This window comes from Oryx dammah, unplaced genomic scaffold (assembly GCF_014754425.2).
Source record: "Oryx dammah isolate SB20612 unplaced genomic scaffold, SCBI_Odam_1.1 HiC_scaffold_29, whole genome shotgun sequence".
In the NCBI taxonomy this organism is placed as follows: domain Eukaryota; kingdom Metazoa; phylum Chordata; class Mammalia; order Artiodactyla; family Bovidae; genus Oryx; species Oryx dammah.
In genome coordinates, this window is record NW_024070213.1 from 19,421,077 (window position 1) to 19,448,021 (window position 26,945).

General features: G+C 35.9%; 2 protein-coding genes across 2 annotated transcripts; both read left to right on the forward strand.

The window, feature by feature from the left end:
* Positions 1-819: 819 nt before the first annotated feature.
* Positions 820-8,762, forward strand: LOC120858832 (natural killer cells antigen CD94-like). The gene is made up of 6 exons (XM_040235172.1): positions 820-1,009; positions 2,418-2,510; positions 2,856-2,906; positions 5,774-5,925; positions 7,958-8,061; positions 8,162-8,762. Exons 1-6 carry the CDS (start codon positions 1,003-1,005, stop codon positions 8,280-8,282), a joined length of 528 nt encoding a protein of 175 aa, XP_040091106.1. The 5' UTR covers positions 820-1,002; the 3' UTR covers positions 8,283-8,762.
* A 10,515-nt stretch (positions 8,763-19,277) lies between these two features.
* On the forward strand, positions 19,278-26,726 carry LOC120858824 (natural killer cells antigen CD94-like). Its single transcript, XM_040235164.1, has 6 exons — positions 19,278-19,569; positions 20,457-20,549; positions 20,694-20,744; positions 23,760-23,911; positions 24,670-24,773; positions 25,561-26,726. Exons 1-6 carry the CDS (start codon positions 19,563-19,565, stop codon positions 25,679-25,681), a joined length of 528 nt encoding a protein of 175 aa, XP_040091098.1. The 5' UTR covers positions 19,278-19,562; the 3' UTR covers positions 25,682-26,726.
* Positions 26,727-26,945: the final 219 nt, after the last annotated feature.

Genomic DNA, 26,945 nt, shown 5'->3' on the forward strand with positions numbered 1-26,945 from the left:
CTGAATTAGATACACAATAAATGATTATAATAATTAACATATTAGTAAAAATAAAGAGTCCAGTATTAAAAGAAAGTTTCAGTGCTAGTATCAATGAAGCACTAAGTGTGTAGGCTTAGACCAGTTGAAGCAGTTGTAGGGTATAGATGTATGTGTGTGTTTTATAGGACAATCATGGGAAGCCTTCTGATTCTACCTTTTATATCTTTGCCTTCCATACCTGGGTTAAAGTGGCAGAGATTAAAAGCACAGAATGAGAGATGAAAAGTTCCTATCACTCTGTACTAAAAATAATAAATGAAAATCGACACAACTTTTAGACCCAGAGAGATAGGCTTGACTTAAAATACAGGTCGTGCGTGCTCTAGAGAAAGACTACCAGGGTTTCAAACATAAGTAAACTTGGTTTAGCACTTTAGCTTTACTGTACCTTACTTTTCTCATTGGTAAAACAAGCATATTTAGTTATCTTTATTAGTAAGTCATATCCAGGGATAAAAATAAGCTAATATATCCCTCGTGATTTAATCTATATTTGACATAAAGCAAATAATAAATATTTCTCCTTATTAAAAAAGGAAAATTCAGTGTCAATTTTTTTACACTAAGTAAATTTACCTTTGGTTTGCCCATATATTCCATTTTCCAAGTAATTTTTAAGATGACTTTGATATTCAAACATTAGAAAAATTTTTTTCCTCTCACTTTATTTTGTGATAGTCAAAGGGTTTGCATTATGCAAGTTCAGTGAGAATTTCCTGTATTGTGGTTCCTGAAGCATTTTAGAAGACAATGATTTTGCTGCCTCTTTTCATACTACACATCCATGTCTCATCGGCAGAAGATTTGAACACACTTTGGTACACAGGATTTTATTTTATTTTAAAGGATTTCTTCATAACTTTTGGGTTCCTTAGCCTCCAGCTTAGCTTCTGGATCTAATCTCATTTCTCTGAATCAGCATCCATCGTGTCTTACCTTCATTGACATTGGACATCTCACATGGCAGGTATGTGCATCCCAAGTCATAACATGAAAAAAAGGAAAGATATTTCATGAGCATGGCTGATTTCAGGGAATGCTTTAATAACAAGGATGCAGTTTTAGGCTTCGCACATTTCAGCACTTTTTACTTCAATTTCACTAATCTGATTCTTCATTCTGTAACTTAGCAATGACTTTGCGAAGTTCTGTCAACAGATTTAAGAGTCGATTCTGATAAGGATAGCTCTAAATTCTGATTGCGATCTGAATTTACAAGGAAAAAATATAAACAATATAATCCTAGCTTGGACTTAAATAGAAAATGCTAAATGTTAACAACTCAATGCTTGAAAGTGCTTTTTTTAAATTTACCATTTGTGTTATGACACCCCAGAATCATCCAGATTAACATTTTGACACATTGCAATGTTATTCAAGACACCACACTTTGGGGTGCACTCATGTTAGTGCAGAATCTCCTGATGCTAGATTATTTTAGGGGAAAGGTCTTGTAAGCAAGCAATTTTTGGCATGAGAAAATGTAGTATATGTGAAAAATGGTTCCCGTAAAAATGAATGCAATGTGTCGTAAGTTAACGTAGTGTGGAAAAAAAGTCAAGCTCTCAAGGTATTATCCGTACGTTGATTGTGGAGCCTCCCACCACACCAGGTCCAGAGTACTCCCGTGTCTTCTCTTCCTGGTACAGCCTCTACAAAGCTATCAGCAGCTTGACATTTCTTACAGCAGTGAATATGTTGAGATTAGCAGAAGGGCATGCTCCCAAGGGAAGTCTGGCATGCTGCAATCCACGGGGTCTCAAAGACAGACACAACCGACCGACTGAACTGAACTGAACTGAATACTCCCAAGTATTGTAATAGTTTTGTGACAATGATAGAATATATTAAATGAAAGACTCTGGGTCTAGAAAAGCTTTCATTTGAATTCTGACTTGGGTACTTAATAGCTTTGAACCTTGAGAAAAATAACCTTGTTAATGGACAGTACGTTTTCTGATCTACTTAATGAGAGTCATATATTCTATCTTGTGATTTTGTTGCTGTTGTTTCTGTGAAAATAAATCCATTATATCAGCCCATTAACCAGAACTTGGTGCCTGTTGATCTCTTGTTACTACAGATCTCTAAGCTTCTTTGCCAAATTTAAAAATTAAAGGTAAATACTAAGATAGAGAGGATAAAGAGGAAAATGTATGGATAATCTCACTGAAGAATAAAGTACATTATATAAAAATGTTGGTAACAAGTGGAGTTCTAAATGGAATATCTTCATTTTCCAGCATTTTTTTTTTTCTGGCAAAATGATTGGGTTATCAAGCCAAAGAACTTTTTGGATCCTCTCACTGGTTTCTGCTTTTAAGAATTCTCATGTTTGTTCTTTATATCATTACCCTATCTTTCTTTCTTTACAGGTTTTCAGACCACTCCATGGAGGTTGATTTCTGGGGTTTTAGGAGTAATATGCCTTTTGTTGATGATAACTTTGGGAGTTTTGTTGAAAAATTGTAAGTTTTTATAGTCAAGGCTATATTAAAAAAATCAAAATTGTGATGAAGCTATCTTATAAGAAAAGTTTCATTTTGCTAACATGTAAAAGATTCTGATGCTGGAAAAGACTGAAGCCAAAAGGAGAAGGGGGTGGCAGAGGATGAGATGGTTAGATAGCATCACTGACTCAATGGACATGAATTTGAGCAGACTCCCAGAGAGAGTGGCGGACAGAGGAGCTTGGTGTGCTGTAGTCCATGGGGTCGCAAATAGTCAGACACGGACTTAGTGACTGAACAACAATATTTTGTTATTTCATAAATGTTTATCTGACAAATTAAATTTCTTATCATTTCTTACAGCACTTATTAAACAAAGTGTTCAGCTTGGACCCTCCACAGATCTCAGTGAAGGTTGGTTTCACACTTTGGAAAATTTTTGTGTTGGTAGAGAAGGAAATAAACAGTTTCTTGGTTTTCTCACACAGAAGCTTGATGGAATATTACACAGTCATACCGATTGATGTGGTAATTGTAGGATAGTCCCATTTCATTGTTCATCTAAGAATGTATTAAATACATGTATTAAATGTATTTAATAAGAATGTATTAAATACATGATATACTATTTATGTAATTAAATAATAAGAAAATTATTATATTGAAATGACATTATATTCCAATGTGAGTGATCATGTAAAAATAAACACAAAAATTACAGTAAATACTATAATTAACAAAAATAAATTGCAAATAAAAAATTGCAAAGAATAAGTTGCAGCAAATATACTAGCTAATTCTAATTACCTGCTTGTGTTTGTTGATAACCTATACTTCTATATCTCTTTTACCTTTACCTCTGCTTCTTCCAAAATTTAGAAAGTAACATGGAGATTAATGCAATTCTAAACCCTACTTAACCAGTGAAAGTCAGCTCAAAGTCTGAGGTTTTTGTTTTTTTTTTGGAACTAGAAGATCTTTTATTTACTCTTCAACCCATTGTACTCTGGTTTCTCACCCTATCACCCAACAAAAGTCCTAGTTTCTAAATGTAATTTTATACTCAAATGCTCTCCAAGTTGTCTTCTGTGTTCATATATCTCTTCATTTGTATCATTTTTTCCCCTGAGCATTTTCCCAACTTTATTGAGGTACAATTGATAAAGGACATTGCATAAATTTAATGTGTGGGGCTTCCTCGATGGCTCAGCAGTAAAGAATTCCCGCTACAACTTTAGAGACAGGGGCTTCCCTGGTGGCTCAGACGGTAAAGCGTCTGCCTACAAGGCGGGAGACCCGGGTTTGATCCCTGGGTTGGGAAGATCCCCTGGAGAAGGAAATGGCAACCCAGTCCAGTGTTCTTGCCTGGAGAATCCCATGGATGGAGGAGCCTGGTGGGCTACAGTCCATGTGGTCCGAAAGAGTCGGACACGACTGAGTGACTTCACTTTCACTTTCAATCCCTGGGTGGGGAAGATGTCCTGGAGAAGGAAATGGCAACCCACTCCAGTATTCTTGCCTGGAACATCCAGTGGTCAGAGGAGCCTGGCCAGCTACACTCCATGGGGTCACTAAAGAGTCAGACACAACTTAGCAACAAGTTTTGTGTACAATGTGCTGATTTGGTACACTTATTATTACAATATTATTATCCCAAAGCATTCACTAACAGCACCATTATGGCACACAACTATCATTGCTATTCATGGTGAGAACATTCAAGAACTACTCCTGTGGCAACTCGCAAGTAACTAATATGGTATTGTTAACCTTAGTTACAATGGTGCACAGTAGATTCCCTGAACTTATTCCTTCTGGATTCATTCTGGAGAAGTGTATACCTTTTTTTTTTTTTTTTTTTTTTTTTTTTGGTATTGGCTACAGAAGGTGGCTTGTGGGATCATAGTTTCTTGATCAGGAATTGAACCAGAGTCCAGGCAGTGAAAGTTTAGAATCTTAACCACTGGATCACCAAGGAATTCCCATGAACCTTTCAACAAACCCATTTATCTCACATCCCATCCCCTGGTAATCACCATTCTAGTCTAAAATTTCAGCACCATTCATTTGACAAAGGTTTGAGTGTTGTTGAAGACATTATCCCTAGTAAACTGAATGGTCCAACTTCAAGCTAATTATTCTGTTATTTTCATTTTGAAAATAAAGTATCCAGAATTATTTTTTTTTTAAATCTTCTGACTGCATCATGTGGCATACGGCATCGTAGTTTCCCAACCAGCGATCAGAAACTTTGCACTGAAAGCACAAAGTCTTAAACACTATACCACCAAGGAAGTCCTCAGAATTCTTTTGTGACTCAGGAAATGTGCTAAAATGATTTCCTTCTTTGCATATCTTTTTCATCTAATTTAATTTCTCTCTCTCTCTCTTTTTTTTTTTTTTACCAAAAATTTGCTTTCATTTTGCTGTGATTTATGTAAATGTTGTCATTGATCAAAAGCAATTCTCACCCCCAGGCATAAGAGCAGTCACAATTTTAGCATAGATGCAAAAGACAAATGGACAAAGAAAATGACAAAACAGAATGCCAGCATAGCCTATTTTGAATTACACAGCAGAGATCAACTTTGGGTCACTTTCTCAAAAAAGGTTCTTACCACTGCCCCCCATCCTACCATCGGCTACACTGTATTTGAACATGCTGAATTTACTTGTATACTTACCCAAATTATCACTAAATATAGTTCATAAATGAAGGAAACATAATTCTACCCCCATCTCTAGAATATAATTTCCATGAGGAAAAAGGGTTATGTCTGAGTTGTTTAAATTAATATTCCCTGAACTGTGGTGTATGTAGTAAATTCTCAAAGAATATTTGTAGAAAAGATTAATAAATAACAAATGATTTTTTTTGGTTGCTGATTTATTTTAAAATTTTTACTTATTTATATTTTTGGCCACACCATGAGTAGCATCTAGGAACCATTTTTAAAAATTTGTTTATTTATTTTAATTGGAGGCTAATTACTTTACAATATTATAGTGTTTTTTTTGCCATACATTCACATGAATCAGTCATGGGTGTACATGTGTTCCCCACCCTGAAGCCCCCTCCCTCCTCCCTCCGCATCCATCCTTCAGGGTCGTCCCAGTGCACTGGCCCTGAGGGCCTTGTCTCATGCATTGAACCTGGACTGGCAATTTATTTTACATAGGGTAATATACATGAATAACAAATGATTTTTGAAAAAGTAAATAACACTGAAAAAAAATTGAACCTCCAATGTCATCCAGTCATGTTTTATTATTTCTTTTAGAATCTGGCTGCTATTCTTGCCAAGAAAAATGGATTGGCTACCAATGCAACTGTTATTTCATTTCTAATGAATTAAAAACATGGAAAGACAGTAGGGATTTTTGTATTTCTCATGATTCCAGTCTACTTCAGATACAAAACAGAAATGAACTGGCAAGTATTTAATTTTGATTTTCTACATTTTCTTTGACTTAGGAAATATATTGTCTAAGTAGGCCAAATACTTTGATTCAAGTCTTTAATCAGATACAAGTGGGTGATTATATTTGAACTAATATCCTATACTTTGAAATCGTCACAAAATCAACCCAAAATTTCTCAAAGGTTTACATTATAGGAGTGTTGACAGATAAAGTACAAATAAAGTTTTAAAGATAATTCAAAGTAGAAATAAAAATAACCTAATTTAGCTAAAAATGACCTATTTTTAGCTCTTTAATTGAATTTCTAATTTATTTTGTAATTATATAGCTTTTGTTATCACTCTTGGGTGTAATGTGAAATGTATATGTAAAATATTATAAAACAATTCGTTCTTTAGTAAAAGTTCTCTAGCTCCCTGTAGAACCTGTGCTAAGATCTATCCCTCAGTGTGCTATTGGGATCAAGTTTGACTGATGGTCTGTTATGAAGGAAATGTTCCATAAAAACTGTAACACCCATTATGACATTTTTCATTCCGTTAAGAAGTGAGACTTTGTGGTATTTTTTCCTCCAGAAATAGACTTGATCAATGAGAAACAAGAGGCAAGTGACTGACTACACCTCCTAAATTAGAAGTTAAAAATGATTTTAGTTTGTATTAGTTTGGTGCAAAAGTAATTGTGGTTTTGCCTTGTTGAAAATTGCTGTTGGATATTGGAAAACATTCTTAAATAAATGTGATTATGTTACATACGGTTTAATATGCATTTCTCATTTTATGTTTTTTTGCTAATGACATTGCTTGCTGTTAATTTTATATTTATTTTAGGCTATAGAAACCATGTTAGACAAAAAGCAAATTTAAGCAATTTTTAAATTCAAGTTCAAAATGGGTTATAAAGCAGTGGAGACAACTTGCAACATCAACAATGCATTTGACCCAGGAACTGCTAACAAAAGTACAGTGCAGTGGTGGTTCAAGAAGTTTTGCAAAGGAGACAAGCACCTTGAAGATGAGGAGTGCAGTGGCCGACTATCAGAAGTTGATCCGACCAACTGAGCGGATCATCAAAGCTGATCTTCTTACAACTACACAAGAAGTTTCCCAAGAACTCAGCATTAACCATTCTGTGATCATTTGGCATTTGAAGCAAATTAGAAATGTGTAAAAGCTCTGAAAGTGGGTGCCTCATGAACTGACAGCAAATTAAAAAAAAAAATCATTATTTTGAAGTGTCTTCTTCTCTTATTCTAGCAGCAAACCATTTCTCAAGTGGATTGTGATGTGTGATGAAAAGTGGATTTTATACAACTGGCGATGACCAGCTCAGTGGCTGGACCAAGAAGAAGCTCCAAAGCATTTCCAAAAGCCAAACTTGGACCAAAAAAATGTCATGATCACTGTTAGGTGGTTTGCTGCCAGTCTGGTCCACTACAGCTTTCTGAATCCCAGTGAAACCATTACATCTGAGAAGTCTGCTCAGCAAATCAGTAAGATGCACCAAAAGCTGCAATGCCTGCAGCTGGCATAGGTCAACAGATAGGACCTAATTCTTCTCCATGAAGACGCCTGGCTGCAGGTTGCAAAACAAACACTTCAAAAGTTGAACAAATTGGGCTACAAAGTTTTGCCTCATCTGCCATATTCACCTGATTTCTTGCCGATCAACTACCACTTCTTCAAGCATCTCCATGAGTTTTGCAGTGAAAATGCTTCCACAACCAACAGGAGGCAGAAAATGCTTTCCAAGAGTTTGTCAAATCCCAAAGTATGGATTTTTACACTACAGGAAAAAAAGAACTTATTTATTGATGGCAAAAATGTGTTGATTGTCATGGTTCCTATTTTGATTAAGAAAGATGTGTTTGAGCTTAGTTATAATGATTTAACATTTATGGTCTGAAACCAAAATTACTTTTTTGTACCAACCTGATAGAATAAAAAATTGAAACTAATACTGGAAACTGACCTTCTTAAAAGTACATGTTTCCTAGAGTAGATTTGAAATAGGTTAATATGTTGGTCTCTGTTTCTAAGCAGGGTTTTATGAAGTTCAGTTCCACGTTTTACTGGATTGGACTTTCTTACAGTGCAGAACATCATGCCTGGTTGTGGGAGGACAATTCTACTCTCTCCCAAGATCTGTAAGTTTCTGGCATCAAAACTTTTTCTGTTCTTTTTGAGTTTATCCTTGGATTTGATCATTCCTTTCCCCAGATACTAACAATTTCTTCTTCATTACAGAGTTCCTTTATCTCACACCATAAATCCAAAGGACTGCATAATATATAACCCAAGCAGAGGTGCATTGGATGAAGACTGTGAAAATACAAATAGTTACATCTGTAAGCAACAGTGTGTTTAGCTGTTTCCTGGGGCAGAAGTATTCTGCAATGAAGATTTAGACTTACTTAGAATGGCAACATATTATTACTATCTATTTCTGGGATCTGTAAAATGTTTCAAATTGTGTCTTGTCAATCATATAATTTTCATATATTTGAAAACATATGCTTAAATTTTTTATCAATGCATAATTGATATATAAATTATATTGGTTTTAGACATACAACATAGCAATAACTAGACAGTAAGTCTAATTAACATTCATCATTGTTATAGTTATAATTTTTTTAGTTACAATTTTTAAATTTTGCAATGTATTTTAAAATTAATGAAACTTGTGTACCTACACTGAAATTATAGTCAATATAAATAATTTCATGAATATTTAATGTATACAGTCAATAGTGAATTTCATAATTTATACATCTATTCTTAGAAATTTCCTCTGCTGAAATTTAAATAAAACCTAATTCCTACCAAATAATATATATCAAAATCATAACAGTCCGTGGTATGGCATCAGTTCGGTTCAGTTCTGTCACTCAGTCATGTTCAACTCTTTGTGACCCTGTGAATTGTAGCACGCCAGGCCTCCCTGTCCATCACCAACTCCCGGAGTTCACTCAAACTCATGTCCACTGAGTCGGTGATACCATCCAGCCATCTCATCCTCTGTCGTCCCCTTCTCCTCCTGCCCCCCATTCCCTCCCAGCATCAGAGTTTTTTCCAATGAGTCAACTCTTTGCGTGAGGTGGCCAAAGTATTGGAGTTTCAGCTTTAGCATTAGTCCTTCCAATGAACACTCAGGACTGATCTACTTTAGGATGGACTAGTTGGATCTCCTTGCAGTCCAAGGGACTCTCAAGAGTCTTCCCCAACACCACAGTTCAAAAGTGTCAATTCTTCAGTGCTCAGCTTTCTTCACAGTCCAACTCTCACATCCATACATGACCACTGGAAAAACCATAGCTTTGATTAGATGGACCTTTGTTGGCAAAGTAATATCTCTGCTTTTCAGTATACTATCTAGGTTGGTCATAACTTTCCTTCCAAAGAGTAAGCGTCTTTTAATTTCATGGCTGCAATCACCATCTGCAGTGATTTTGGAGTGTCCCAAAATAAAATCTGACACTGTTTCCACTGCTTCCCCATCTATTTCCCATGAAGTGATGGGACCAGATGCCATGATCTTCATTTTCTGAATGCTGAGCTTTAAGCCAACTTTTTCACTCTCCTCTTTCACTTTCATCAAGAGGCTTTTTAGCTCCTTTTCACTTTCTGCTATAAGGGTGGTGTCATCTGCATATCTGAGGCTATTGATATTTCTCCCGGCAATCCTGATTCTGGCTTGTGCTTCTTCCAGCCCAGGGTTTCTCATGATGTACTCTGCATAGAAGTTAAATAAGCAAGGTGACAATATACAGCCTTGACGTACTCCTTTTCCTGTTTGGAACCAGTCTGTTCCATGTCCAGTTCTAACTGTTGCTTCCTGACCTGCATATAGATTTCTCAAGACGCAAGTCAGCTCGTCTGGTATTCCCATCTCTTTCAGAATTTTCCACAGTTTATTGTGATCCACACAGTCAAAGGCTTTGGCATATTCAATGAAGCAGAAATAGATGTTTTTTTTGGAACTCTCTTTTTTTTTCGGTGATCCAGCGGATGTTGGCAATTTGATCTCTTGTTTCCTCTGGCTTTTCTAAAACCAGCTTGAACATCTGGAAGTTCACGGTTCATGTATTGCTGAAGCCTGGCTTGGAGAATTTTGATCATTACTTTACTAGTGTGTGAGATGAGTGCAATTGTGCAGTAGTTTGAGCATTCTTTGGCATTGCCTTTCTTTGGGATTGGAATGAAAACTGGCCTTTTCCAGTCCTGAGGCCACTGCTGAATTTCCCAAATTTGCTGGCATATTGAGTGCAGCACTTCCACAGTATCATCTTTTAGGATTTGAAAGAGCTCAACTGGACTAGGTTGAAAATTCCCATTCTGATCTCTTTTTTTCTGGAAGCAAAAATAGCTTTAATGCTCTTTTTAAATTCTTTCGCAATATCTATGCATCTATATCTTCTAATTTAGACCTGCAGGTGCCATATTATACTTTGTTTGTGTGCATCACAGAGTTCACAGGGTTTCACATTTGTGTGTCTTCTCTTGATGCTACAAAGTTCCACATAAGAATTGCAAGTCTTTGCCCAAGTATGTAATCTCACAGATTACTTTCATATTTTGGAAAAGGAAAGGTAATCTAAGCCCTGATCGCATAAATATACAGTCTTATTTTATTTTATTCCATAGATCTTTCTCACTTCATGCTTATCTATCAGTTAAAACACCCCAAAAAAAGCCATTCTTACATGTGCTTTGAAGATTTTAATCTCTCATCAATCCCCAAAATCTTTTCCCAAAAGTTATGTAATAAATAGTGAACAAGTACACTTTTGAGGGGTACAGGGAGCAGTTCATTTTATTGAGGGGTTTTCGAATAGGTCAAAGAAGGATTGAAAACATAATGAGTTCTGATGCCTGTGACCTGAATGGGATTTTCCTAACTGCAGAGATATCAAAACCCAAGTCTCCTCCTTTTTTATAACTGTTGCATATAATTGACCCAGTTTCAAACCCTGGGTTGGGAAGACCCCTTGGAAAAGGGAATGGCTACCCACTCCAGTACTCTTGCCTGGAGAATTCCATGGACATCAGGCTCTTGCCTGATGAACTACAGTCCATGGTGGGGGGGGGTCACAAAGAGTCAGACAGGACTGAGCAACTAACACTTTCACTTTTATACATCTTAAGAAATTTATTTGACATCTCTATTTGCTTTGTGACTTTATACTTTAATTAAGTGGTAATAATTAAGAAACCAAAGTTGATTTTAAAAATACTGAGTCAAGATGAGGAAACTTTTGTTTTACTTCTCAAAATATAATAGTACTGCAAGTTGAACTCTTCACATTTTTGTATGAAGGTTGACTTAGGAAAACTGTGCTTGTTATATTATGAAAAATACAACATAGACTATAGCATCTTTCAAATGCTTAACATGGACTAAGCAAACATACATTACACTTTATAGATACTTGAAATGTTTTGCCTTTGCTGCCCATGTGATTTTCATAATAATATAGCTTTAATTGAATATAAAATGAAAATTATAAAGTTACACACACACACACATACACACCATCTTTTTTATCACTTCCAGAATGCAGGGAAAAGGAAATTTTAAAAACTCAAAACTATTGTATTTGTAACAAACAGCTTATTTAGCTGTTTTCTTAGAAAAAATTCAAATCTCATCTGACTATGGAACCTCTTTTATTTTAATAAATCATGTTCATTTCTCTATCTCTAGACTATTAAATGTATCCATGTCTATTTTATCTCTTTTAATGAAGATTCATTAATTCTGTCAAACTCTTTGTGATCCCATGACTGTAGCCCACCAAACCAGGCTAATCTCTTTATGGGATTTCCTATGCAAGAATACTGGAGTGGTAGCCATTTCTTTCTGCAGGGGATCTTCCTGGCTCAGGGGTCAAACCTGGGTCTCTTGCATTGCAGGCAGATCTGAGTGTGCATCTGAGCCATCAGGGAAGGTTAATATATACTACACAAAAACGTTTGAAACCACTTATATTGTTGTTGATAAAATGTATGTGTTCCTACTCAAAATCTAAAGATTAAGAAAATTATTTTTAAATTACCTAATTTTATTGTGTTTTGTTAAACTTGATTTGAGTCTTTTGCTTTGAAGCCCTGGTTCATGTGATTGCCTCCAATTTTTCTCAAAATAAAAATAATTTATGTTCTGGTCTCTTAAAATTCAGCACTTTTTGTTTCTCTTGGGTGTTTTTGTTCATCCTTCTCAATAGAGGAGTCATTCACATCTCTTTCTTCCCGTGATCATTCCACTAAACTATTTCCCTAAGTATCAAGTATCATACACTGTAAAACTCACTTTTGTGATAATGTTACACATATATCTTTCGAAACCTGCATTGATATTCTTCAGTTCAGTTCAGTCACTCAGTTGTGTCTGACTCTTTGCTATCTCATGAACTGCAACATGCCAGGCCTCCCTGTCCATCACCAACTCCCAGAGTTCACTCAAACTCACGTCCATCGAGTCGATGATGCCATCCAGCTGCCTCATCCTTTGTCGTCCCCTTCTCCTGCCCTCAATCTTTCCCAGCATCAGGGTCTTCTCAAATGAGTCAGCTCTTTGCATCAGGTGGCCAAAGTATTGGAATTTTGTTTGCAACATTAGTCCTTCCAATGAACACCCAGGACTGATTTCCTTCAGGATGGACTGATTGGATCTTCTTGTAGTCCAAGGGACCCTTAAGAGTCTTCTCCAACACCACAGTTCAAAAGCATCAATTCTTTGGCTCTCAGCTTTCTTTGTAGTCCAACTCTCACATCCATACATAACTACTGGAAAAACCAAAGCCTTGACTAGATGGACTGTTGTTGACAAAGTAATGTCTCTGTTTTCTAATATGCTGTCTAGGTTGGTCATAACTTTCCATCCAAGGAGTAAGTGTCTTTTTTTTTTTATTACAAAACTTTTTATTTTAAAAGAATTTTAGATGCACAAGCATCACAAAGAAAGCACAGAGCTTTGATCTGTTCTCCCTGATTTTCCTGCATGTTAATATTTTATGCAATCATGCTACATTGATCAAAATAAGAAATTGACATTAGTACTATTCAATTAAGGAAAATACAGATTTAATTTCACCAGTTTACCCAATGTGTCCTTTTTTCAGATTAAATACATAGCATTTAGATATGCTTGATTAGTTTCCTCAGTCTGTAATAACTCTTTTTTAAATTTAAATTTTATTTTTTTACTTTACAATACTGTATTGGTTTTGCCATACATTGACATGAATCCACCACAGGTGTACATGAATTCCCAACTCTGAACCCCCCTCCCAATTAGGTGGATTAAACTGGAGCCGATTATACAGAGTGAAGTAAGCCAGAAAGAAAAACACCAATAAAGTATACTAACACATATATATGGAATTTAGAAAGATGGTAATGATGACCCTATATGCGAGACAGCAAAAGAGATACAGATGTAAAGAACAGACTTTTGGACTCTGTGGGAGAGGGAGAGGGAGGGATGATTTGGGAGAATGACATTGAAACATGTATACTAGCATGTAAGAAATGAATCACTAGGCTACGTTTGATACAGGATACAGGATGCTTGGGGCTGGTGCACTGGGATGACCCAGATAGATGATATGGGGAGGGTGGCGGGAGGGGGTTCAGGGTTGGGAACTCAAAGTGTTTTTTAATTTCATGGCTGCAATCACCATCTGCAGTGATTTTGGAGCCCAGAAAATAAAGTCAGCCAGTTTCCACTGTTTCCCCATCTATTTGCCAGGATGTGATGGGACTGGATGCCATGATCTTAGTTTTCTGAATGTTGACCTTGAAGCCAACTTTTTCACTCTCCTCTTTCACTTTCATCAAGAGGCTCTTTAGTTATTCTTTACTTTCTGCCATAAGGGTGGTGCTACCTGCATATCTGAGGTTATTAATATTTCTCCCAGCAATGTTGATTCCAGCTTGTGCTTCTTCCAGCCCAGTGTTTCTCATGATGTACTCTGCATAGAAGTTAAATAAGCAGGGTGACAATATACAGCCTTGACGTGCTCCTTTTCCTGTTTGGAACCCGTCTGTTGTTCCATGTCCCATTCTGTTGCTTCCTGGCCTGCATACAGATTTCTCAAGAGTCAGGTCAGGTGATCTGGTATTCCCATCTCTCAGAATTTTCCACAGTTTATTGTGATCCACACAGTCAAAGGCTTTGGCATAGTCAATAAAGCAGAAATAGATGTTTTTCTGGAACTCTCTTGCTTTTTCAATGATCCAGCAGATGTTGGCAATTTGATCTCTGTTTCCTCTGGCTTTTCTAAAACCAGCTTGAACATCTGGAAGTTCATAGTTCATGTATTGCTGAAGCCTGGCTTGGAGAATTTTGAGCATTACTTTACTAGTGTGTGAGATAAGTGCAATTGTGTGGTAGTTTGAGCATTCTTTGGCATTCCCTTTCTTTGGGATTGGAGTGAAAACTGACCTTTTCCAGTCCTGAGGCCACTGCTGAATTTTCCAAATTTGCTGGCATATTGAGTGCATCACTTTCACAGCATCATCTTTTAGGATTTGAAATAGCTTCACTGGAATTTCCTCACCTCCATTAGCTTTGTTTGTAGTGATGCTTCCCAAGGCCCACTTGTCTTCACATTCCAGGATATCTGACTCTAGGTGAGTGATCACACCGCCGTGATTATCCAGGTCGTGAAGATCTTTTTTGCACAGTTCTTCCGCCTATTCCTGCCACCTCTTTTTAATATCTTCTGCTTCTGTTAGGTCCATACCATTTCTGTCTTTTACTGAGCCCATCTTTGCATGAAATGTTCCCTTGGTATCTCTCATTTTCTTGAAGAGATCTCTATTCTTTCCCTTTTTATTGGTATTCTTAGGTTGTATCTAATTGTATATTTCAAGCACTAATAACACAGTTGAGAGTATATGATTTAATTTCACCATTTCATCATACAGTATGCTAATGTAAAGAAACCTTTTCATTTATTTCTTGTTAGACAATGTGACTATCACACCAAAGCCATTTTTACTCTTGAATAAAGTGAGAATTAGACGAAATAAACTTAAATCATACTATAATAGATGCAGGCTTCCCAGGTGGCTCATCCAGTAAAGAATCTGCCTACAATGAGGGAGACCTTGGTTTGATCCCTGGGTTGGGAAGATCCGCTAGAGGAGAGCATGACATCGCACTCCAGAATTCTTGCCTGGAGAATCCCCGTGGAAGGAGGAGACTGGCTGGCTTCAGTCCATGGGGTCGCAAAGAGTCAGACATGACTGAGTAACTAAGCATACATGATAGATATATATTAATAAGTGCCATCTTTCAAAACATTTGAAACCTAAAGTTAGGAATCGTTTCTTGGAGACTTAAATTTTTTGCTTTTATGTATTATTTTGCAGAAGCAAAGCATGGACATGTTTTAAAATTCCATAGTGCAGAAGAACTTATTAGGAAAGTCAGTAATTCTTTTCCCTCTTTGTCATTACTCTGGTCCTGCCCCATGGACAAACTAATTATTATTCTGTTTTTTCTCCTTCTATTATCTTTCTGTATAAAAGTAGGGAGAAATATTTTTTTACCTTTCAAGCCCAGGATGAACCTTGGAATCTAGCAAAATCAAGGTTTGAAATATTTTTTAATTGACCATTAGGAGAGTCCATTCTGTTTTATTATTGTTGTTGTTTTGCTGAGGGCTTATGAGGCTTATTGGATGTTACAGGAAATAAGGGTGTTAAATAAGATGGATCCTATCTCTTTCAAAGGCAAATTATCTCCAGATAATAATAAGATGAATAGTTAGAATATGGCTTAGGAGGAGGAAATGCACAATACCCTCCCATACAGAGAGTGAGTCATCATCAGGAGTTTCCCCATTTTCTATAATGATTCAAGAAATCGATGAAAAGGGCTGACTCAGGTGGCAAATGAGTATAAGGACCAGTGCATCCTCTCTACTCCCAGCACACTCTTTCCCACAAGTGGTACTCAGTCTTGCCCCTCCAACCTCTTTTTATCTTCCTCCAATCCCCACTTCATCATTAGCTTATTCTCCTTTTCCTCTGGTCAGGAGAAAGTGGAGTCATGGGATTATTTTCTTATTATAAGAAAAAATAAATTTGGACCATGAGATTGAATGACTGATTGTGACATCACTTTATTAAAATGTAAGGTGCCCAGAATTGCAAAAGTAAATATACAATTTTTTTTTGGTCATTGGAGGTACAGGGACTGGGAGTCATATTAGTGTTTGACTGTTTCCAACTGTGGTTTTTCTGAACTCCATACCTTTTTCCTGGCTCAGATGCTCAACTAGCTCCTTTTTGTGGGAAGGTGGCTCTTCTCTTCTCTTCCCTACAGTTTGTTAAATGTCTGGTAGTTCTGGTGCTATTCTGCTTCTTTTGTTAAGTCTGCCTTAAGATCTGACCAAGATAATTCATATTTCATAGAACTGCACTGAAGGCAACATCTCAAGGTGTGAACTTTGAGACAAGAAAAGAAGAAAAACAGGATAATAATCCATTTCTACCTAGTTTACCCAGAAAGTTCAAGCAGTGTTTCTGTGCCCATACATATTTTAGATTCATATTCATTTTTTATATGCTGGTATGTGCATGCATACAAACACACACATACCATCTCTTTTTAATCATCCTCTAGAGTGTAAGGAAAAGGAAAATTTTAAAAAATGAAACTATTATATTTGTAAGAAACAGCTTAACTGTTTTCATAGCAAGAGTTCATATCTCATGTGATTAAAGGTGGAACCTCTTATATTTTAATAAATCATGGACATTTCTCTGCCTCTAGAAGACAGTGAAATGTATTCATCTCTATTTTATCTTCTTGTAATAAAGATTATATAAACCACTTATACTGTTGTTGATAAAAATTTGTGTCTCTACTTAATAAAGATTAAGAAAAATTATTTTTTAAATGTCCCAATCTTACTGTGTTTTGTTAATATGAGCCTCCTGTTTTGAAGACATGGTTCACACAGTGATTGCCACTCAATTTTTCTCAAAATAAAATTAATTTATCTTCTGGTCACTTTAATTCAGCACCTTTAAAATTTCTTTGCTGTTTTTATGTTTATCCTTCTTCAGTAAAGGAGATCTTCACTGCTCCTTTTCTTCCCTGATTAAGCCAGTAAAAACTTTCCCAAAGTATCATGTCATACACTGTAAAACTCACTTTTATAATAATGTTACATATACATCTTTAGAAACCTGGATCACTATTCTTATTTTGCTCTAAGTGTATATTTCAAGCACTGATAACATAATTGGGGAGTATATGATTTGATTTCACCATTTCACCATACAATGTGCCAATGCAAAGATTTTATCAGTTCGGAATCTTTCTTTTTTTCTTTTCCCAGGGAATTCTTCCTCTCCCTTGAAAAGAAAATAATTTGCAACTTGATGCTAGCAAATTTCTGTCCACTCAGAGAATGCACCCATTTTCCAAGTGGTGAGGTCAAAACAAATTTCTCATTTGGGACCTTTGAAATATATACCATTACTATATTCTGGAACATTGATAGTCAAGGAAGAGACTTCATAATTAAGTGGACATTCATTAATTTTCTCCAACTTTTGGTTCAGGTTTGAATGGTCTTTTAGTTACTGAAGTCAACATGGGCACTGATCAAGGGCATGAGTAAACTACAGGGAAGAAAAGTTGTAGTTCCTACAGTGAAGAATCTCCTCTCCTACTTGGGGAGAGGAGGTTTTGCTGAGAGACCTGCATTTTCTGGAAGGAGAAACAAACACATAAGTGAAGCTAACATTTCAGAGGAGCTTCAGTTTGGGTTATTTCCACATCAGACCCCTCCCGACAGGGGTTTGAGTGAAAAGCATATTTGGAATGTGTGTGGAGAAAGGAGGGAGTGTTAATACAGGAAAGAGAATGTAGAACACAATAAAGCTCACTCTCTTAATCCAGATACTAGAGGAGGAGACTGGAGGCTAACACTATTGAGTGAATCCGGTGAACGGGAGAAAATATAACGTTCAAAACTGCCTCACATTCAGATCACAGGGGCTGGATTAGAGCAAATACTGAGACTCGTTGGTTAGGGCCATCCCGGTGAGAATTCCTTAGCACTTCTGGACTGTCAAGTGAGAGAAGCAAAACTTTCAGCAGTTCTAGGGGGGAAAATTTACACTTGCTGATTTACCATAATTTACAAATATTCCGAGGGATGTGGGAGGGGGGAAATGATAACATTCACTTAAAGTGGAGATAAATGGTAGGGAAACTGGTACAAAAACAATTCAACCGCCCTTGTGCAAAAAGGGATCAATCAACCAGTGCTGACAGCACAGAGAAAATTAGAGGATTTTATATGTATATAAAATCTACACATATATGCATATAAAGTCCTCTTTAATCACCTGACTTCCCTGGTGGCTCAGCAGTAAAGAATCCATCTAGAGTGTAGCAGATGCTTGAGACATGAGTTCAATCCCTGGGTCAGGAAGATCCCCTGGAGGAGGAAGTGGCAATCCACTCTAGTATTCTTGTCTAGAGAATTTCAGGGCAGAGGAGTCTGGTGGGCTACAGTCCATGGAGTCGCACAGGGTTAGATACGAATGAGCACCTGAGCACACATACGTATATAAAGTATACACATATATGTATACACATGTACATATGTCTACCTATCTGTATCTATCTTCTACTCTATCCATCTATCTGTCTATCTATCTGTATCTTTTGTGTGTACATGCATGAGTGCATTCAGTTATCTTATTTGTGACTTGACATTTACATTGTTGGCCTGAACCAATCTTGGATGGATTTTTACCACCGAGTTAGAGAATTAAATGCGGGAGAGAGAAGAAGGAGACAAGGGAAGAAGTCCCTCTGATTCTACCATTTTTATTTTGCCTTCCATATTTGGGTTAATAAGGTAAGAATGAGAAGTACAGCATGAGAGCTGGAAAGTTCCAACCACCCTGTACTAAGAAAAATAAATAAAATTAACAAAACATATAGACAGAGAGAAAGAGAGGCTTAATTTGAAGTGTATCTCATGTGTGCTCTAGAGAAAGACTACCAGGGTTTCAAACATGTGACCTAGTTTTACTCTACCTTACTTTTCTCATTGGTAAGATAAGCGTATTTATCTATCTTTATTGTTGTCACATTCACGGAAAAAATAAACTAATATATGCCATGTGCTTCATGTTTGACACAAGGTAAATGATAAACATTTTTCATTATTAAAAACGGAAAATTCTGTGCAAAAATTTTTTTGTACTAAGTAAATTTTCCTTTGGTTTGCCCATATATTCCATTTTCCAAGTAACTTTTTAGATGACTTTGATGTTTGAACATTAAAAAAAAAACAAAAACTTTCCTCTCACCTTATTTTGTGAGTCAAATGGTCTGCATTATGAGGTTCAGTGAGAATTTCCTGTATTGCGGTTCCAGAAGCGTTTTAGAAGATAGCGATTTTACTGCTTCTTGTTCATACTACACATCCTTGTCTCATCAGCAGAAGATACAAGCACATTTTGATTCACAGTTTTTCTTTTTTAAAATTTCTTCACAACTTTTGGGTTTTTGGTAGCCTCCAGCTTAGCTCCATGGACTAACCTCACTTTCCTTGAACAAGCATCCACAGTGCCTTATCTGCGTCGACATTAGACAACATCTCACATGGCAGGTATGTGCAGCCCAAGTCATAACGTGAAAAAGTAAAAATAACCAAAAATATATCTCATGAGTGTGGTTAATTTGGGGCAAGAAAAAACTTAAGGAAAATATGTGTACAGTTTTAGGTTTCTCATATATTAGCACTTTTTAAATTTCATTTTTCTGATTCTTCACTCTGTCACTGAGAGATGATTTTGTGAAGTATTCTCAACAGATTTAAAGAGTGGATTTTGACCAGGATAGCTCTAAATTCTGATTGAGATATCAATTTACCAGGAAAATTACCCTAGGTTTTCTTATCTACCTAATGGGAGACACATGTTCCACCTTGCGATGCTTATGTTGTCATTACCAAAATAAGTTTGTTATCAATATATCAGGGTTTTCCTGGTGGCTCAGACAGTAAAAGAGTCTGCCTATAATGAGGGAGACCCATGTTCAATCCCTGGGTTGGGAAGATCTCCTGGAGAAGGGAATGGCACCCACTCCAGTATTCTTACCTGGATAATTCCATGGACTGAGGAAACTAGTGAGCCAAAGTCCATGGGGTTGCAAAGAGTTGAGTCCATAAAATGGAACTTAGTGCCTGTTTGTCTCTTTTTACTACAGATCTCTAAGCTTCTTTTCAAGTTAAAAAATAAATGGTAAATACATTGCACTGAGACAGAACTGATAAAGAAGAAAAAGTACTGATAATCTCAATGAAGAACAAAGTACATCATATTGAAATGTTGGTATTGGGTAGAGTTTTCAATGGACTGTCTTCATTTTCAAACAGTTTACTGGCAAAATGATTGGGTTATTAAACCAAAGAACTTTTTGGATTCTCCCACTGGTTTCTGCCTTTAAGAACTCCTGCATTTGATCTTTAAATCATTATCCTATCTTTCTTTATAGCTTTTCAGACCACTGCATGGAGGTTGATCTCTGGGGTCTTAGGAATAATATGCCTTTTGTTGATGGCTGCTTTGGGAGTTCTGTTAAAAAATCGTAAGTTTTTCTAGTCAAGCCTATATAAAAAGATCAAAATGTGATGAAACTATCTTACAATAAAATTTGATTTTTTAATGTGGAGTATTTTGTTATTTCATAAAACAGTGTCTGATAAAGTAAATTTCTAATCATTTCTTACAGCACTTACTAAACAAAGTGTTCAGCCTGGACCCTCCACAGATCTTCAGGAAGGTAGGGTTCCTACTTTGGAAATCTTTCTTGTTGATAAAGAGTAAAATAAGCAGTTTCCTGTTTTTCTCACAGAGAAGCTTGATGGAATATTATAGTCAAAAAAACTTGCCTGCTAGTTGTAGGATAGTCTTCTTTCATTGTTCCCATAAGAATTTATTAGATTTCATCAAATAAATATTATTTGTATATTTAAATAATAAGGAAAATATTACCCTGAAAAAAATTTTTCAATGTAAGTGTTCGTGTTTAAGTAGCAAATAAAAACTACATTATATTTTTATATATCTATTATATATACATTATATTAACATTAAAGTAAATATTATAGCCAATCCTAATTACCTGATTGTGTTTGTTTATAACCCATACATTTATGTCTCTTTACCTTTACCTCTGCTTCTTCTATAACTCAGAAAGCAGCATAGAGATTTTTGCAATTCTAAACCCTACTTAACATTTAACCTGTGAAAGTCAGCTCAAAGACCTAGCTGTTGTTGTTGTTTTTTTTTCCTTCAAACACTCTCCAAGTTGTTTTACTATCTTTTTTGTTCATATAGCACTTCATTCATATCTTTTTTTTTTCCTGAGCATTTTCCTGGCTTTATTGAGATACAATTGACAAATGATATTGTGTAAGCTTAATGTCTGCAATGTGTTGATTTGATATACTTATTATTATAATATTATTACCACTGTAGCACTAACTAGTACCTCCATCATGTCACAAAACTATCATTTCTGTTTGTGGTAAAAACATTTAAGAACTACTCCTGTAGCAATTCACGAGTATTTATACCAAAATACTGTTAGCTCTAGTTATAATGGTGAGCAGTAGATTCCCAGAATGAATTCATCTTCTAGCTGAAAGCTTCTGTATTTTTTTAAAAATTGTTTTTGACCTTGCCTCACAGCTTTTGGGATTTTAGTTCCACTATCATGAACCATGAACTTCCTGATGTTCAAGCTGGTGTTAGAAAAAGCAGAGGAATCTTCTAACTGAAAGCTTTTATATTTTTTAAAAATTGTTTTTGACCTTGCCTCACAGCTTTTGGGATTTTAGTTCCACTATCACAAACCGTGAACTTCCTGATGTTCAAGCTGGTGTCAGAAAAAGCAGAGGAACCAGAGATCAAATTGCCAATATCTGCTGGATCATCAAAAAAGCAAGAGAGTTCCAGAAAAACATCTATTTCTGCTTTATTGACTATGTCAAAGCCTTTGACTGTGTGGATCATAATAAACTGTGGAAAATTCTTCAAGACATGGGAATACCAGACCACCTGACCTGCCTCTTGAGAAACCTATATGCAGGTCAGGAAGCAACAGTTAGAACTGGACATGGAACAACAGACTGGTTCCAAACAGGAAAAGGAGTACGTCAAGGCTGTATATTGTCACCCTGCTTATTTAACTTCTATGCAGAGTACATCATGAGAAACCCTGGGCTGGAAGAAGCACAAGCTGGAATCAAGATTGCCAGGAGAAATATCAATCACCTCAGATATGCAGATGACACCACTCTTATGGCAGAAAGTGAAGAAGAACTAAAGAGCCTCTGATGAAAGAGAAAGAAGAGAGTGAAAAGTTGGCTTAAAGCTCAACATTCAGAAAACTAAGATCATGGCATCTGGTCCCATCACTTCCTGGCAAACAGTTGGGGAAACAGTGGAAACAGTGCCAGACTTAATTTTGGGGGGCTCCAAAATCACTGCAGATGGTGATTGCAGCCATGAAATTAAAAGACGCTTACTCCTTGGAAGGAAAGTTATGACCAGCCTAGACAGCATATTGAAAAGCAGAGACATTACTTTGCCAACAAAGGTCCGTCTAGTCAAGGCTATGGTTTTTCCAGTGGTCATGTATGGATGTGAGAGTTGGAGTGTGAAGAAAGCTGAGTGCTAAAGAATTGATGCTTTTGAACTGTGGTGTTGGAGAAGACTCTTGAGAGTCCCTTGGACTGCAAGGAGATCCAACCAGTCCATTCTAAAGGAGATCCGCCCTGGGATTTCTTTGGAAGGAATGATGCTAAAGCTGAAACTCCGACACTTTGGCCACCTCATGCGAAGAGTTGACTCATTGGAAAACACTCTGATGCTGGGAGGGATTGGGAGCAGGAGGAGAAGGGGACAACAGAGGATCAGATGGCTGGATGGCATCACCAACTCGATGGACATGAGTTTGAGTGAACTCCGGGAGTTGGGGATGGACAGGGAGGCCTGGACTGCTGCAATTCATAGGGTCACAAAGAGTTGGACACGACTGAGTGACTCAACTGAACTGAACTGATCACAGATTGGACCCAGGTACTCAGCAGTGAAAGCATTGAGTTTTAACCACTGGATGACCAGGAAATTCCCATGTACATTTTGACCAACATCTCCCTATTTTCCCCATATCTCAGTCCTTGTTAACCATCACTCTACTCTACACCCTCAAAATTATGCATTTGACAAAGATTTGAGTGCCTGCTATGTCATAGAACTTTTATTACTGAGGATACTGAAGACACAATCTTTAATATATTGGGTGGTCAGACTTCTAGCTAATCATTTTATTTATCATTTTGAAAATAAAATATGCAGAATTTTAAATATGCTATAATTCTTTCTTCCTTTTAATACTTCTTTCATCTAGTTTATTTTTAATTACATAGAAAAAATCAACTTTGGATCACTGCCTTGAAAAAGGTTCTTCTAATCACCTCACATCTGCTATACTGTATTTGAACACAGTGAATTTCTTGTGTATACTTACCCAGATGAGCATTAAAAATAGTTCATAAAGACTAAAAAGTATGCAATTCTCTATCTCTAGAATATAATCTCCATGAAGAAGAAGAGTCATGTCTGGGTTGTTCAGATAAATATCTGCTGATGTGTAGTGTATGCAGTAAATTCGTAAAGAATATTTGTAGATACAATTAATAAATAACAAATGCTTTTTGAATGAGAAAGTAGCACTGAAAAGAAACTGGGTCTCCAATGTCATCAAGTCATATTTTATTTTTTCTCTTAGAATCTGGGTGCCTTTCTTGCCAAGAAAAGTGGATTGGCTACCAACACAACTGTTATTTTGTTTCTAATGAATTAAAAACACGGAAAGACAGTAGGGATTTTTGTGTTTCTCATAATTCCAGTCTACTTCAGATACAGACCAGAAATGAACTGGTAAGTATTTAATTCGTATTTTCTACATTTTATTTGACCCAGAAAAATATATCATCTATACTTTGATTCAAGTCTTTAATCAGATAGTAAATGGATGATTATATTTGAACTAATTTCCTATACTTTGAAACCATCAAAAATTTGAGCCAAACTTTCTCTAAAGTTTATATTATAGGAGTGCTGACAGATAAAGTATAAGAAACTGTTTAGAGAGTAGTCGAAGAATAAATAATAGGTCATTATTTTTATTCCAACAACTTTAAACTTTTAGTTCTTTAAGTGAATTTATAACTGATTTCGTAATTATACATTTGCTATCACTCGGGTGTAATGTGAAATGAATATGTAGAATATTATAAAATAATAATCCAACTCTTAATAAAAAGTTCTGTAGCTTCCTGGAGAAACTGTGGTAAAGATTTACCCCTCCAGAGGCAGTTGATTTGGGATCAGATTTGATTATTGATCCCATCTGAAGGAAGTGTTCCATGAAAACTCTCACAGCCTTTATGACATCTTTCATTCCTTCAAGAAGTGAGATTTTTGTCAGGTTTTTTTTTTTTCCTCCATAAATGAATGGGCTTGATGAATGAGAAATAATAAGCATGTGACTGACTCTTTTTCCCACATTAGAAGTTAAAAATGATTTTAGTGTGTATAATTGAAAAACTGACGCTTGAACACTGGCTGCCTTAAACATACATGATTCCTAGAGTAGATTCAAATAGATTAATATGTTGGTCTCTATTTCCATGCAGGATTTTTTGAAGTTCAGTACCAATTTTTACTGGATTGGGCTTTCTTACAATGAAGAACATCATGACTGGTTGTGGGAGGACAATTCTACTCTCTCCCGAGATCTGTAAGTTTCTGGTACCAAAACCTTTTTTCCTCTTCTTTTTGAGTTTATCCTTGGATCTGATCAGAGAGTTGAATATCCAGGACCATTATCACTAAGATATCCTATTTTGGGCATGAAACTATAAAAAAGAGAATAGATACAGCATAATAAAATTTTTAACTGCATCTACAACATCCAAATGTTTGCTCAAGAGCTTTTGACATACGATTTTGTTTCCTGCCTTGGTACAAGCACTTAGATATGTATGCATATGTACAGATGGTCACATGTATGAAAACAGTCCAGAGAAAACAGTATGTCCATTATTTTTCTTATTCTGGTGGAGACTGATATTCTCAGCATTGGCCCATGTTTCAAATATTCTGGGTTTATTTCCTATATATTTATAAGCTTCAAATCTCATTTTCATTCTTAAATATGAGATTTAACAGCATCATGCATTGAGAAATTTTATAATCTGATTTTTTCCTGGACTAGACTTAGTTAATGCATCTTTAAATAACACAGAAACAAAGAATAACACATATCAAAATCATTAAAAACAACAACAAAACAAAAAAAACCAACCCAACCTCAATGCTATTGATTATTGAGCATACTGTGTTTTGGTAACATTGTACTCTGAGATTGTGAAAAATGACTTGAATGGAGAAGATAATGACTCAAGATGTAGTATCTCATGCAAATGCTTTTAAATGTGCCCTAATTCTGTCATTTAGCCAGAACAGCATCCTTGAACGTTTTCATTTCTTGTTCTTTTGTATTAAAATTTTCTTCTTCATTGCAGATTTCCTTTCCCTAAATCTGTAAATCCAAAGAACTGCATAATGTATATCCCAACAGGAACCATTTTGGATGGACACTGTAAAACGAAGTCTCGTTATATCTGTAAACAACAGCTTATTTAGATGTTTCTTGGGGCAGAAGTGTTGTGCAATGGAGATTCAGTATTTCTTAGAATGGTTACAAATTGTATTACCTACTTCTGGGATCTTTAAAATGTTCCAAATTGTGCTTTATCAATCATATAATTTTCATGTATTTGAAAATATATATTTAAATATTGTATCACTGGTGGCTCAGAGGTTAAAGCGTCTGCCTCCAATGCAGGAGACCTGGGTTCAATCCCTGGGTCAGGAAGATCCCCTGGAGAAGGAAATGGCAACCCACTCCAGTATTCTTGCTTGGAGAATCCCATGGACAGAGGAGCCTGGTGGGCTGCAGTTCATGGGGTCACAAAGAGTCGGACATGACTGAGTGACTTTACTTACTTATGGAATTGTTATATAACGTTATGTTAGTTTTAGGTATACAACATAAGAATAACTAAGACAGTATGTCTAATTCATCAACATATATAGTTACAATTTAAAATTTTGCCATGTGTTTTAAAATTGATAAAATTTGTGTACCTACACCTGAAATTATAGAGTCAAGATAAATAATTTAATGAATGTTCAATGTATATGGTATGGATTTAACAATTTATGCATCTATTTTTGGAAATTCTATCTGCTAAAATTTAAATAAAACTTAATTCAGGCCAAACAATATATATTAACATCTTATTAGTTCTTTGTATGGTGTGCTAAACTGAAAAGTCCCATCCTCATCTTTTTTCCTCTGAAAGTAAAAATAATTTTAGTGTTTGTTTTAAGTTTTTGGTGGATATCTATTCATCTGTATGTTTTAATTTAGACCTGAAAGTACCTTATAATAATTTCTTCATATGTATCACAAGGGTTAAATAACACATTTGTGTGTCTTATCTTGATGCTACCAAGTTCTGCAGAACAATTGGAAAGTTATATCCAAGTATGTGATCTTATAAGATTGCCTTCACATTTTCCAGTGGGAAGGGGAACCCAAGCTCTGATCACATGAATATACAGTCTTATTTTTTTGTTTTTTCAAGTATCTTTCTTGCCTTATGCTTATCTGACAGTAAAAAAAGCCACTCTTACATGTGCATTTAAGATTTCAATTTCTAATCAATCCTCCAAATCTTTTCCTAAATGGCATGTGATAAAATACTGGACATTTAGTATTTAAGAGGACAGGGAGCAAGCTTTTTTATTGAGGGGTTTCTGAGTGGGTCAGTGAAAGGAAGGGTACATGATGAATTGTGATGCTTGTGACCTGAATAGATTTTTTCCGACCTCAGAAATATCA